This window comes from Syngnathus typhle, linkage group LG2, assembly GCF_033458585.1.
Source record: "Syngnathus typhle isolate RoL2023-S1 ecotype Sweden linkage group LG2, RoL_Styp_1.0, whole genome shotgun sequence".
Lineage (NCBI taxonomy): Eukaryota > Metazoa > Chordata > Actinopteri > Syngnathiformes > Syngnathidae > Syngnathus > Syngnathus typhle.
In genome coordinates, this window is record NC_083739.1 from 21,330,128 (window position 1) to 21,345,686 (window position 15,559).

Genomic DNA, 15,559 nt, shown 5'->3' on the forward strand with positions numbered 1-15,559 from the left:
TGCGTGTGTGTGCGTGAGAGAGAGCGAGAGAGAGATGCACTGAAAGCAGCCAGCTTCTGTTTTTCCTGATGTCTCGTGAGATGTCTCGTTCTTACCTTTGGCTACACTCAACACACTTCCGCCCACGACAAAAAAGGAAAAAAAAAAAAAAATCAGGCTTCACAGCGATTTCATTTTTCGTTCTGTTTTTACACATGAATTAGTGCACACAAACCATTTGTCTTTTAAAATAGCATAAATTAGGAATAAAACAATGAGCAATACAGAAGTAGCAAGGGGAAAAAGTCCATGTATCAACCACATCTTATGATACTTTTTCCTCTTTGTTGCCTGCGTTCTGTTTTTGTGTCATGCTTTTTAGATATGTCTGGTATTTGAAGGTTAGATCCAGGCTGCTTCCCTGAGTTATCAACAAAACACACAACAATGTCACCACCAAGGGCTACGTTAGTGGAACAAAGTCAAAAATCGATTATCGCAGGGGACGGCTGCCTGGATGACAGCAATATGCTATTGAAATCCCTGAAATCGTCCTACAAGATTGAAAAGTAAATGCTATTTTGTGTTTGTTGCATACGATGCATTTTGTAAATTACAAAAAAAAAGGATATTGAAATTGACAGTTTTTCCAACAACAGCAATGACCACCAAAGGTAACATTTACCAAAGCACAAAAGAGGGAAAACCAGCAGGTGAGAGGTGCAGCATCCTGCTTGATATGTGTTGTATTTTTTGTCTACATGTCATTCTGTGGCAGTGACAGGTCACTTTTTTTGAGGTATATTTTCTCTTCAACGGACAATAACGGAAAACAAATGCATCTGTTCGTCATAAAGTGCTAGACGTGAGGGAATCTTTCAAACTTGGCAGACGGCTGCTGCTGGCACGCAAAAACAAAGCTCTGCAAATGTTTTCCGACTTGCAACAGGCAAGAGGACTTCATGTATTCCTTGAAGCGACTTGGGCATAAGCGTTAAATGCTTATTGCGTCCTGGGCTTTAGATATCATGTGAATAGCTCTTTTAAGTCCACTTGCAACTTTTTGTGTCTGCATTTGATTTTGTGTTAAACTGAACACGAGTGGAAAACAAGCTTGGCGCGAGGTTGTCGTCTACGGAGCCCTAGACATAACATAGGGTGGCCTTCTATTTTGACCACAGTAGATATAACGTGTTCAGAAAATGTTCATTTGGAGACAAAAAAAATTAATTTAGTTTCAGGGCACAGCACGGCCCTCTCTGCTGGCTCAAACACTACTAGAGGATCGGACCTACACTGCTCCGAATACTGTATGTATAGTATAGACATTTTTTGTCCAATCAGATTTCAGCCTCTGTGCGCTGCCATGTCAACCTTGTCCGTCTTCAGAATCTATACTTCTCGCTGATATAACTCGAATTATATTCGCAAAGAGACTGTTTCTTGAACTGATTACATTTCAATTGTGCCTCACTGGACCACTTAACTGGCCCACAGTAATGTTAGCATTTTTCTGTCCTCTGACTGGTTCGTCACACCAAACTTTGACCTGCAAATCATGTATGCAGCCATTTGCACACATGTAATACATTTAATAAACAGCAACCCTTGTTTGCTTTTAATTCTTAAAAATATTTTGTCATATAATTACGCAAATGAATGCAGCATGTTGCTAAAATTTATATTTTTTCTTCTTTTTATCTACCCATGACATAAGTTTGGTGCGCTGTACCTTTTCACCCAAACGCTAAGCCCATTGGGGTGTTATAACCAAGCAGAAGCAGAGAGAATACTTGAATTAGCCCTTAGGACTGACGGGGAGTCAGGGGAGCAGCCTCAGATCTTTTGGAGGGAGTTAGTATGAGGAAGAATTTCTGTTTGGATTCAACCCCGTGTGTTAAGAAAAGGAATGTGTATGTGTGTGTCCGTGTGTGTGTGTGTGTGTGTGCTGCTGCGTAGAGGCGGTTCGCATCTCACTCAGTTAATAGCTTGATCTCATTAGCGAGCAGCGTGTTGAAGTTGTAGGCCGGGTCGGGGAGGACCGACCCGGAGGCTTGACAGGGGGGCGACTGGGAGGGCTCGGTCAGCTCAGGGTCGCTCTCACTGGAAGTGGAGCCCACGCTCATGTTGCACACGGCCTCGGGCAAGGAGCCCCCAACGGCAGGCACGGGGCACACCTCGGGCTCGCTGCTGGTCTCGCTGGTGCTCGACACCACCGACAGCAGAGACATCTTGCGGGTGAGGCGGTTGGGGAGCATGGAGAGGGCGTAGTCAGCGACGATGCCCGCCACGTCCATGCCGCACGCCTGGTCGAAGGCAATGAAGCCCACGTTGGCGTTGGCCTCGCACACCACAAAGGAGCCGTTGCTGAGCTGCAGGAGGTCGATGCCGCATACGTCCATGCCCAGGATGTTTGATACCTCGGTGGCCAGCTGCTTGCCCTGCTCGCTGAGTGGACACATCATCCCCACGCCACCTTGATGACAGCAAACACACATTGTTGACTTCTTTCGTGAGGTGCTCACTAAAAACGGCAATGCATGAATACGTTTAGTAAAGGTCACCCAGGAACAGCTTAATTTAAATTTCACTGGAACCGATAAAATCTTTCCCATCAAATTGAAAGTCAACGAGAATTTCTTTTTTTAATATTAAGATTCCACTGTGTACACTACACCATGAGACAAGAGGAATAATAAAAAGGATATGTAGGGTCATTTAGAACTTCAATTTAATGTCACTAAATCCCATACACTACAGTCAACAAAATGCGTTACGTAAACAATAATCATCTGATGATGAATGCCCCAAATATGCCACAGTGCATTAGGACTCCAACTGGACTCAAAACACCCCTCGCTCTGACAGTGGAAACAGCTAGAGGCGAGTTAGCCAGCATCTTGTGGGTAGATTCAAGCCAGCCTTGTTGATCTGGCAGTGCTTCCAAATAAACATGTTATCGAGCAGATGGATCGTCATGCTTGGTACAAAAATTTAAAAAAACGGTGCAACTATTTTCTTGATGATTTGAGCTGGCTGGTAAATACTAATTAGATCCAGCACTGATGCAGTCACTGAACAAAGAAAAAAAACAATTAATCTCAACATTCACCAAGTCGCAACAATTGTCAGAAGGGCAGTGAGCTCATAGTACATTAAAAAAAAAAAAAAAAAGGTGGGGCTGTGTGAACAGTTAATTTTTACGATTAATTCAAATAAAATTGCAAGGAGTGACTTTTGCGACCCTTTTTTAAAAAAGTGACTAGTTCGATTCACGGTAAAAAAAACAGACCACATGAGTGGAAGTATTTTGATATTATTTTCCATACGTAAAGATTTCATTTAAAGGCCATATGTACATAGTGCCCACCTCTTCCAGAACTACATTACAATTTAGAATCCCAAGAGAACCCAGTGCATTAGAAGCGTAGCCACATTTCATATCTGCTGAGGAAATACCAGAATCAAAAACAATGCATTGCTAATTTTTGTTGTTGGCCCTACTAATAGGAGATGAGCATGCATGTCGAATTGTTTTCCTGGAGAACATTCAGCGTAGCGGCACATCTCTGGCAAAGGCACAACGTCGAACCGTCAACGCATGAATTCTCTTCAATCTCTCCTGCTTGACTTCAGCTGTTTTCCTAGTTTGGGCAGCACTACAATTCAGGCTGATGAGGTGGATTTGTGGCATGTGGAGAAGTCATTATCACAGGATGCCTCGAGCACCAGTAAGCCGTGATGCTTCAAACTCCTACACTTGAGGTTGAAGGCCACTCCAAAGCCACTGAGTGTTGCTTTGTGTACGAGAACCATAGCCTCGGTCTTGGATGCGTTGATTCTCATTACAGCAGCTGTCCTGGTCACAAGTCCATGAAGTGGACAGCACTACATTGGACAACTGACACGGAAGAGATTCTCAGAAATTGAAATGAATGCACAGAACCAATAACAAGACACAAGCCTGGCCATGAGCTCTGACGGTACAGTAAAAGCAGGTCTGACTCTGACTCTGGGATGCCTACCGCTAGGCTTTGAACTTGTTGGGCAAACATCCAGATATCCTCAAGCACCCAGGGGTTGCTATTAAACTGCTCTAGTCTTTCATGACCGCGAGTGATTTTGCAATGTCCTTTCCGAATCCAAGATTTGACTCTTCACTCATTTCCGCAACACTTGGAAACAGACTTTAACCAGTGGTGGTAGGGTGGGTGGTCCCAAAGGAAACTTGAGGTACTGCATGTGAATCTCAATTCCTTTCACAAGAATGAATAGCAGCTGGACTATTTGGGAAGTGTGATTTGAATGCCTACCTAGGGAGCAGTTGCTCTGCATACGTCCGTCGGTGGAGCAGCGCAGCATGGAGCCGATGACCCGCCCGCCTACCAGGACCACACGTACGTCACGGCCATGTGACTCTTTGACATACTCCTGAAACAAGTAGGGAGTGTCATGGCGGATCAAGTGGCACAGGTCTGTCAGGTGGTGTTTGTCCCGTGCCAAGAACACAGCCTTGCCTGGAGAGGGGAAAGAAAAGACGACAAGGTGCAATGACATTTTTTATTAAGCATAAATAAACATTTGGTATTGCGACACAAGTGATTAGACTTTTGAGGAACTTGAATGGTGGGGAGATTTCTTCTTCAAACTCTTTTCGCTAAATTTGCTGAGCAAACCTTTTGCCAGTTCCCCTTCTCTAAAACCTGGTTAGGGTGCTTTTCGTAGGGGACAAACAAATGCTTCTCACTGAGGCAAGAAAAAGTCCGTTTTAATTAGCACTTCTTCGTGCCAGGCCCTCTGACCCGCCATCTGAAAGCAGGGACAAATCATGTGCGTGTGCATGCATGTGTACATGGTGTCTAAGTGTCAATCCAAATACGATGACAAGGCACTCCTCGGCTAGCACAACTCACAGCGAAAGGCATGATGGTGCACTTTGCGTGTAAGAAACAAGACAAGCAAGAAATCACAACCATGCTTGAGGGTGAACTTCTGCCTGGTAAGCAGGAGGAATTTCGACAGACTGAAGAACGAGGAGCAAATATTCGTCAGCATTGTATGGGACACTTGGTCAAAGAGGCCCTTGAAAAACACAAAGCAGAAATCTCTCTCCTTCTTTTACTGGCTTGCTTTTATATTGCTCTTAAAAAAAACTTTGCTGAGGTGGGCCATCACCTCATCTCCCCTCAAAGCATTTTGGTGAAATGCTCTTGTCATTAGCACATACTTTTGAAGCATGTTTATGCCTGCCGCGGAATGTACCATGCTCTTCGTTTTACGATGAAATATGTATTTCCATTGAGCAAAGTGGCCGTTAGTTTGAATAAGTGAACGCACTATTAATAAGATGGCACGCTGCGTGACCGCCAAGTCAGTTGTCGTCTCCATTTTCATTCTGTTTTGCATCCTGTGGTACGTATCCCAAGAAACGGGAGCGGCCCAATAGCATTAATTATATGACAAATACACTGTGTGTGCGTGTGTGTGTGTGCGCGAACGTGCATATTGCTCATGCACATTTTATGTCCTACTTAATAATGTTATGCAAGGTGCAACGACCACATTCAAACAATTTTTGTTTTTCCAGTATGGAGAGGTAAGTCCAGCTATCGTCAACAGTCAACCAGAGGGGAAGGACAACAAACGCAACAAAAAGAAAAAGTTGGATTTTAAACTTCTGACTAACGGTTGTTCAGTCTAACAATACACCACAACGGCCGGCTTGTCCAGCCACTGCCCATTGTTGTTGCACACAATGTCAGAGCCAGTCAAGTGTCAATAACTATACTAAATGCCAAAGGGCAAAGGGGTCAGCAGACCTTCAAAACATACATACATAGCAAACTTTGTCCCCCAACCGCCTCGTTGAGTAAATTAAGGAAATTTGTGTCACGGTAAACCAAGCAGAAATAAGAGGTACACTTCTGTTCCGTCTTTGTTGGCGCATCTACTCATCCCAGGCTGAAGTTAGCTACCTTTGTTGAACAAGCTGATTAAAGCGAGGCATCAAGCATCAGTCTTACCTCGGTGTCCACGTGCGTTCTTCACCACCACTGGGTAGCCCAGCGGCTCGGCTTCATCAATCATCTTTCGGAAGTTGTCATGTCCACCTGAGAAAGACCCACGTGCAGGTAAACGCACAAGCGCCACAGGATTAAACGGGAATGTAATGTGTTAAAAGGAGCATTCTTTGATTGTGAAGAGGCGGGCGTGGGGGGGATGGTGGGTACATGTCGCCATGACAACAAAACTGACTCAAAACGGCAATGCCGTGCCGCTGCAAGATGAATAAGATTGGACGTGAGCAGTTGATGGAGCAGGCAAAAACAGCTTTCAGTTAATATGCTCCTGTTGTAAGGCTAAAATGAGTCAAGACAAAATGTGTTAAGAACATTAGGAATACAAGTATAATGATAAATCTGACTGAACATAATAAAGACCCAGTGTATGATTCTCTCCTTGTTTTCACATGGCTGACTGCTCAAATCTGGCATCCATTGAAGGGAACAGATGTGATCCACTCGGTCACATGTTTTTTTCCAGACTCACTGATTCACATGCTTTCCACCAGAGAGACGGAGCGCGAGAGAGAGAGTAAGCAGGGAGAACACGAGGAGGGGAGGAGCGAGGGGAGGCTTATTTTGTTTCGAAAAGTCATGAGCGGACATGGGGTCAGGCAGCAGGACTGTTGCATAAGCTCTGTATCCACTCTGCATGGATTGCCTGGACTACGCCGAAGAGAGACCGATGGAATGCAGGCCAAACATCACCCTCGTTCTCTCACTCTCTTCCGGCTTCAATCAGTGTTGTGCTCTTGTATTTTTTTTTAATCCAAGGAATTGTGGGACTCGTGCTGTTGGCTTAATTTTTCCCCCTCTTATAAATGAATGTAAAGTAAAAAACACGAAGAAAGAACGATTCTGTCTGATATGAGCGTTCATTCATTCCCAGTGTTGTATTTTGATTTAATTTTCTTTTTCATCTTTAACATTTTTTTCATATTTATTGTGTTCTGTCTAGTTTTGGGCATTTCTTTTCTCACATTTCGAATTTACTCCTGTAAACCTTTGATTTTATTTACATGCAATTTTATATTTTTTCCACATGAAATTTGAACTTTATTCTTTAAAAGTGTATTTTTTCTCTTTATATTGCAACCGTAGGGATACAAGCGCTCTCTATTTTGAGAAACATTTAGGCTTATTGTTTTGGGGGGTACTTTGTGTGAAAAGTTCAAGAAGCACTGGCCTTGGGGATAGGAGAATGTCTCTCTTGCGAGCTCCTGTTTCAAAACTCGCGTTGTGCTTACCGTAGGAGAAGGTGTCAGGCAGAGGTATCCCGTGGCCAGCCAGCTCTTGAAAGGTCCAGAATTTGTTGACACAGTTGAGTATGGCCTGAGGACGGTTGATCAGCCGACAGCCCATCTTCTCCAAGTGGCGCAGAACGGTGATGTCGCTGTCGGACTGCACCCATGGCGTGGGCACCCGCACCACCACCACCTGTGGATACGATGTCACTGTTTCCTGGTCCACTTGCAGGCCTGCAGGGTAAGAGATGAGCTATAGTCATTTGATGGGCGAAAAAAAAAAATCAGCGTGCATTTTTACAAGTGAAGCTCAGCACTTGAGGTTCTGCCAGTGTGGTTCGGGCCATGGAAGCACAGACATCAGTCAACATCTGCTTTGGCTTCTCTTAAACTTGCCACGTTTAAGACAGAAAGAGACAGAAAGAGAGAGACAGAGAGTCGTGTATGGGACTGGTGAAGTATCACCGGAAGGCATCACCTCCTGGTGGAAAATGTGACCTTTTTTTCTGGCAGAAGCAGTATGTGAAGACTCCACAGTCCTCCCCGTCACACAACTCTAGCTGCCAGTTGGCAGGCTTAAGGACAAAGAAGCAACACTCAATTACAAGGCTCGCAGTCTTAAGCTGTTTGGAGCCGGCCGTGGCTGATGATATGATTAGCGACAGGCTGTCCTTCATCATCATCTATCCTGTTGTCCTGCTGGATCCTCTGCTTGCGGGGGCAGAAAGTTTTTGAGTGAAGTCCTGACGTGTGTCGGTATGTTTCCATTTGTTTGTTCAGGTCGGCAAAAGCATTCAGAGATTCAAACTGACCGTCTGGCCTAACAAGAGAGCTGGTTAACTGTGACAGCCAGACAGTGGACGCAAACTCTATTGTGTTACACATCACACGTTGGACTATGAGAAAAATGTAGGCATGCACGAGGGGTGACTGTTTGGGTTGGTGTCAACAAAGAAATCCCACATAATGGGGGCTCTTTTCAGTGATGGTAGTGAATGAATTTAGAAGAATAGAAGGAGCCACATACGGACAGATGTTGGGTTAGAGAATATGATGTGACATAACAGATGGGGTGACACTCGACTAGGTGATAAGTGTCATTAGCCAACAAAAAAAATTCTGAATGGCTTGGAATGAATTCCACAATATGCTGAAACTCCTCTGAAGGAAGGAATCACCATCTTAATATAACGATAATAAAAACAATGGAAATAAAAGATATGCAGATAACTCATTTGAATAATTTTACTTCTGTTGATTAAGTTCTCATCTCTCCAATTTTGTAAATGTCTGTTATGTCATCAAAGGTTCAGTAATTTTATTGTTCATTAGTTTTATGATTTATCAAGGTTGACTTTTTTGTACACTTGTATAACAAATTAATAATTTAAGAAAGGCTTCCTGTATGGTTAACCGATGTTTCATGATTGTGTCAGCTTAATGTACAAAAGGGAAGTGACTTCCTTCAAATAAAACTTACAAGGGGCCTTCTGCGGGCAAATTATGCAGGGGCAACAGAGGCTGCTACTATCTTGACATGATGCATGTATCTTTTTAATTTATAGTTTGCCATTTACATCTGCATTTATCATATTTATTAGTCATGTACAGTTGCCATATACGCTCTCATTCTAGGTACTCTATGGACAATGGTACTTTTGTTTATCGGATACGATTATGGAATTCTAGGGTGCTGCTACTATCCACTTTGTTTTTGTAACTGTAGTTTACCCATTGTGGGACTGTGTGCACACAGTGTATTGAGAGTAATAGGAAGGCAGCAGCCAGGAAAAGTCAAGGATGTCTTGAGGTCCTAATACACGGGAGGGGACTAGTGTTGCATGTGAAAGTGTGTGTAAGCCATAAAAACAGCCCACCCTTCTTTCCCCCCCCTGCCCTCCTTCACAAAATCTCTGTACACAAGCAAAAGGATTCATGGTCGACTCTATTCAATATGCTCACACACTGCTCCGATTGTACTGGCAAACACAGAGCAATGCGGGTAGTGCTACAGTGGGAAGTGTAGGGAGGTGGTATCATGGTGTCGGACAGACACCGTTCTGTGTTTACTGTGCTTTTCATCATTTACAAAGGACAGTGTCGAGACCATTGATTAAGTCTTATTATTATTCTTCATGTGAGGGATCATTTGAACGGCAATGGGTGCCGTGTGATTACTAGAGAACATTTGATGGATTCATGCATGTAATGGTCAACCAACTTTGAGTGATAACTTTAAAATTATGTTGTGCTTTTAGTAATGGGAATGTTTTATTTTATTGATGTGGTCCACAGGACTGCATTGAAATGTTGTTCCATTTGCAACATAACAAGCACTCTGCGCATTCCATTGCAATACTCCAAATACCCACAAAGCCCTCCCGCTATCTTTTCCTTTCATTTTGTTAGATTGTGGGAGACAAAAGTGGACACTGTTTTTCCAAGAAAGTCAACACATACCACATATTGCCTACTTTTAAAGTCTGCATAATTCACTCTTTTAACAGTGCAGTACAACCATCGGTAAGTCTCTGTGTGGATAAGAGAAAAAATATAATCATATCCATTGTCATTATGTTTTGAATTCACAGTACTTTGTACACGAGCTAATCATATGACAAGTTCATCTCGGATTGCTCTTAAATGGACTTTTATGCAAAAATGTGCAAATTGCAGAACTTCCAACTTGCCAGATCTTATGAATCCTCAAACATCCCAATGCTGTGATGCAGATGGGATTTTTTATGAAAAGCCAACAACTCTGGTTGCAGCTTTCAATAAATGACTTGCAGACAATTACAAGGTCTTGCTTCATGTTGTGTTGCATGTCATTTGTTGTGCACTCCTGGTTTGTACTTATTATCCATCACTGTTGGGTATTTCTTAATGAAATTGAAATGAAATTAGTGCTGCGGTGGAGTAAAATAAGTCAAAATGTGCGTAAGAGCGCATCAAAGGTTGAGTAATTAAAAAAAAAAAAAAAAACACTAAAATAATTTCTTAGTCAAAACATACAAATGCTGAATCGAATGTTCAAACACAGTTTCATTGGGGTTTAGCTCTTGTTTGAATTGCAAACTTAACAGTAATGTGGAGAATAGAATCTGTTCCTACAATATCACTAATGTAAAGTGTAAAAAACACCTGACAATAACATTGAAACGTGTCAACGCACATAGCAGCCAACCATGAGGCAGGAAATTAAGGAGAGCTATTATATTATTGGTCATGTCTGGGATATTTTACAACATTTCACGTGTTCAAATTCAGAGAGCCCTGCTAATTAACAAACACATGGTGGCAAAAACATACCCTAATTTTTGGACTACAAGTCGCAGTTTTTTTCATGGTCTGGGTGGGGGGGGGCAACTTATACAGAGGAGCGACTTATATGTAAATCTTTTCACAAATTTTCCAAAAAAACTACCGGCATCATTAGCGACTTTGTTTCTAAGGGACACGGTGGACGAAGAGTTTGAAGGATTTATGAATTTGGAGTGACACAGAAGGTTTGAAAAACTATTATGGCTTTTACGCACGCCCGGTCCTACTCTACGGAGCTCTCTTTCACCTCCGTGGATGGAAGTTAGGGGCCGGCGCTCGGCCGGGTGGCTGCCCGGGGACGTTGGATGGGGCTCGGACATGGCTTTTACGCACGCCCGGTCCTACTCTACTGAGCTCTCTTTCACCTCCGTGGATTGAAGTCGGGGGCCGGTGCTCGGCCGGGTGGCTGTCCGTGGACGGAGGATGGGGCTCAGACATGGCTTTTACGCACGCCCGGTCCTATTCTATGGAGCTCTCTTCCACCTCCGTGGCTGGGAGTGCCACCTCCGGGGATGGAAGTCCACGCCGCCACACGTCTTCCTTGTACTTTGGTAATGCTACAATCTAGTTGTATACTAGATCTGTGGAATAACGACGATACTGACGTCAGAGCGCACGTGCGGCGTTGTTGACAAAGGACGAGGAATTTGATCGATGGATTTAATGATTTGGAGTGACACAGATGGTTTGATAATATTATTGCTTATGTCATAGTTATTTGATATATAATTTATATATCGTTATATGGGCCTGTGGAATATTTTGAAGTGCAAGCACCGTCAGCGGCGGGCACCCATTGTTGACATGGATTTAATGAATTGGAGTGACACAGATGGTTTTATAAACGTGTTATTTATGTAATAGTAATTTGAATAACTCTGAATGTTATGTCAGGCCCATTCTCAGCTCTTCGTTTGTGTTTATGTCACGTTAGCATACCTATCATTTAGCCTGTTGTTGCTCGTTCATGTCTGTTCTTGGTGTTGGATTTTGTCGAATAAATTTCCCCCAAAATGCGACTTATACTCCGGAGCGACTTATATATGTTTTTTTCACGTTATTGTGCATTTTATGGCTAATGAGACCTATATTCCGGAGCGACTTTTAGTCCGAAAAATACGGTAGTTGCCAGTCTGATTCAGGCCTATTGTGTGACACTTATTACTACAAGTATGTGACAGGATAACATTCACATTGCGGTGGCATTGGGGGCTTCTGATCAGAAGATAAACAAAATGATCTTCACGAAACAAAATCGTTGTGTGTTGGTTGGTGTTAATATTCATTCCAGTCTGTCATTTGACGACATAAGGGTGATGCATTTGTCATCAATTCCTCGCAGGACCTATCCTCGAATGGCCCTGTAAACAAATCACGAGATGTGAAATGCCTCTCGCACTGTTGAATACTGGGTTTGTCTGCGTTTGACTTCAGAAAGATCATTCATCACCAAAAGGTGATACTTTAAGTACATGTGCATTTTCATGAGCCCTCCTGGCATTAAATTCAAACGATTAATAGGCAAAGTGAAATTGAAAATGTGGCCAATGACAGATAAAACCTTGAGTGTTATCAGTGACTGCATTGTGACCAAACCTAAACGGATACCAAGTTTTAGCAGATTAGGATGGGTTGAATTGTGGAAAACAGTACAGGGGCTTGTTGCTTGACTAATTTACATTGTAAACAACTTTAAAAAATATATTGCGCTCGGAAATAGTTTTGCCTAGGCAGTAATTCAGTGTAGAACCGCCGCCACTGATTGTTTATAAACTGCAACCTCAAAAGGTGGAACACAAACTTCTGACTTGTTCAGCTTTCAAAACTATTTTTCCTATAGAAAATCAGTGAAATACACAAAATCTGATTCCAGATTAAACTGTTCCCAGGTAGGTCTTTTATTACTTACCTGTATAGGAAATGTTTCAATCAATTCTCTGCTGCCTGGCAAGTGTAATAATAAGGAGGCCACTGTATTATTTCATTAAATCATAAAGTAAAACTCTCATACAGGTGTTAAAATAAACAAAACACAGGAATGCTGTAAAACTTTTAAACACTCACTATTACACTTTCTTAACCATTGCAAACAAGTATACAGAAGCATTTTTGTCTAGTAGCCAGCCAGACTTTGGCTAAACGGGGAGCACACATTTTGGAAACCTATTTTGACCATGTTCTGTTCAACATCTTGTCCTAAGTGTGACAGGCGGCAGACACCAATAATGTGTTAATTGAGACACATTCACAATCCTCATCCGGTGACACTAAGTCCACTTTGCACTGTGCTGATGAATTCCGTTCGACTCTGTTGGTTGGGATTCTAGTGTCACCATCACATGATAGAGCACAATTAAGTCAGGGCTCAGAAATGTGGTTTCATAATACAACGGACACATGCATTTGGATCAAAATCATCTGGATTTTGAAATCTAGTTATTCTTTTGCTATCTGGGATCACGTAATTCATTTTGAGTTTATTCCATTTGCTCAAAGCAACTTGCATAATATCAGCCTGCTACAAATGCAAACGTTGTAACATTACAGATCCAGAAAATGAGTGCTATAAATTTGACTTAATATCACACTAAAATCTACGTATGGTGTTTTAAAAAAAAATGGCCATCATGGGGTTGCTGAATGTACTATGTTGGAGCAACAAAAAGCACAGAAAATACAACTACATCATTTTCAATATCTTTTTAGCAGCAAGGTCAAATCTGCCGCACAAAAACAACAAAAAGCAAAACTACATTCCATGTGCTTCAAATTCAAACTTAAAATTCAAACCTTGAAAAAAAATTGTAATTGAGGTGCTTTGCATGCCCCAACTACATCACTTCTTATTTAATTCCTACTTTAACAGTATGAAGTCCTCTATAATTTTAACTGTATGGTTTAAAAGTCAATTCAATCTAATCTGATTTCAGAATCCATATTTGGTGTTGAACAACACATTTTCAAGAATCGAGCCAATCTGTTAGACAAAACCCATTCAGATTAGAATCTTGTTTCCGTCCCTTCTCCCAGCACAACCATAAAGCACTGTGAATTCCAACAACACGACGCACCGCAAAATTACACTTCACTCTGATTTGATTAATAAAGGCCTTTGTTCCGAGTCGTGGCCAGAAGAAACCTTATTAACTACACCCAGCATCCCCTTGGTGACGAGGTGCAGGGAGAAGTAGGTTAGGCGGTCACAGATTTGCTTTCATTCCGCTTCCTTGCTAGCAGGCATACAAGGCAAGCCTGTGAAGCCTGTGAAGCCCCCCAACAGACAACACCCGTCAGTGGCGGAGCTATGTGCTGGTCAAGGCTGGCCATGGCCACCTCTTGTCACTCTCTAGCTACCCCCACATTTCGGGAAGATACCTGGGACCCGTTTGCCATTTTCGCATGGATGCCATATTTTTAGACCCGTTGATACTATCCCAATTAATTTAAAGTAAATAGATATCTAAAGAGTAAAGTTACATTGTAAAGTTGATCTGAATACAAACTTTGATAGAATCTGCTTTAAGAAAAGAGCATTTAATTCTGGCGGTCAACCTCAACCAGAATCTTACTTTCACACATTTGTAAACAAACCAGATGGCTGAGAAGTCATTGGTTATCAGACCACCCCGGTGCCACAGTTCACATTTCACACATACCAACAGGAGCTTGAATAAAAAGTCTACATACTGGTTGTACCAACCACTAAAATTGGTCAACACAAAAAAATGTGCGACTGGAAAACAATTTTAAGAATATATTTTCAAATGTTGCCGCATAGACATTTGTTGCTGCATATGCAAGGTTCTGTGTATGTGTGCAGTATATCTCATTAATGGCTTCTTGGTTACTGAAAGGGTTACAAGAATTCAAATGATGTATGTGTGCGAATATGGCCACCCCTAGATGAGGTTTTGCTTCATCTCCTGGCCACCCCTCTGAAATGTTTCTGGCTACGCCCCTGACAACTGTTAGCTATTAGCATCGAGCAGAGTCTAAAGTAACGCTTGAAACAATCACCGTTTGTGCAACAATGCTGTGATTTAATTGCACTTACCCAGCTGTCCCTCGCTGATGGTAAGGACAATCTGATCCATGAGAAGGGAACGGAATTCCACATCCTCCTCCACGCAACGCTCCTTCAATGCCCGGAGGATCTGAATTTGGGGGTATTCTTGGCTGATACGTCGGTCGGTCACAAACCAAAGACGGGAGCACATTACGGAAGGCTCGTGATCTCCCCCCCACCCCAAATAAAAGTGAGTCCAAAAGAGTTGTAGCCGCTGCCCTGGTGGGGAGGGAGGAGGGTAACGGACGCCGGGGGTTGGGCAGCTGTGAAAAATAGCACCGGGATGCTCACACAATGGAGAGCTGGCGCGAGTAGCCACCACTAGCCAGCTAGGACGAAGACTCTTTATCACCTTTGTTTCCCTTCATTTGCAGCCATTCAGCACAGCCGAGATCGCAATTACTTTCCACATAAACCTCTCCTTAAAACCGAGCGACGGCCTTGTGGCACGGAAAACGCTTACCACACGATATCTTCCGGAGCCTAAGCCGAGCGGTGAAGTTGATGGCACATTCGACGGCTACCCCTTCCGAGCTAATCTCCGTTTTCGGCGGGCTGCTATCCACACTGCACTGGTGCTGAAAGGTGCACGCCGCTAAACTGTAGCGTAGGCAACCCCGACAGCTCGATGTATACAACTCCGCACCCCCTCGTGCAGGGACGGTCCCAAAATAAATATGATGGGGAGGCTGTCAACCAATCACAAGCAGCAGGAGTCAGCGTCCTTGGTTAACAGTACGCAAAAAGTGTGGGCGTGGTGATGCTATTAGGACCAATGAGATGGGGTAGCGTCACAAGAAGGCCGAGCCGAGTTGAGGGCGCGCAGCGTTAAGGCGTCAATCAGTGCGGGAAGGCTCCGGCGGGCGCTCCTCCTCCAAAACCGG

At 43.1% G+C, this 15,559-nt stretch overlaps 1 protein-coding gene and 1 long non-coding RNA gene across 2 annotated transcripts; one reads left to right on the top strand and one right to left on the bottom strand.

Annotated features, from left to right (window-relative positions):
- Positions 1 to 168: 168 nt before the first annotated feature.
- rimkla (ribosomal modification protein rimK-like family member A) lies at positions 169 to 15,427 on the bottom strand. The gene is made up of 5 exons (XM_061269583.1): positions 14,664 to 15,427; positions 7,289 to 7,519; positions 6,003 to 6,089; positions 4,293 to 4,496; positions 169 to 2,455 (listed from the first exon to the last, which is right to left on the bottom strand). Exons 1-5 carry the CDS (start codon positions 14,824 to 14,826, stop codon positions 1,953 to 1,955), a joined length of 1,188 nt encoding a protein of 395 aa, XP_061125567.1. The 5' UTR covers positions 14,827 to 15,427; the 3' UTR covers positions 169 to 1,952.
- Positions 4,417 to 7,258, top strand: LOC133146198 (uncharacterized). Its single transcript, XR_009711336.1, has 2 exons — positions 4,417 to 4,524; positions 5,940 to 7,258. It is a non-coding gene; the product is annotated as an uncharacterized LOC133146198 (long non-coding RNA).
- Positions 15,428 to 15,559: the final 132 nt, after the last annotated feature.

Excerpts from the sequence above, each read along its gene's own strand:
- rimkla (XM_061269583.1), bottom strand. The coding sequence starts at position 14,826 with ATGTGCTCCCGTCTTTGGTTTGTGACCGACCGACGTATCAGCCAAGAA. Across the intron at positions 7,520-14,663 it reads CATCAGCGAGGGACAGCTGG|GCCTGCAAGTGGACCAGGAA; the intron begins GTAAGTGCAATT and ends CTTACCCTGCAG. Across the intron at positions 4,497-6,002 it reads GAACGCACGTGGACACCGAG|GCAAGGCTGTGTTCTTGGCA; the intron begins GTAAGACTGATG and ends TCCCCTCTCCAG.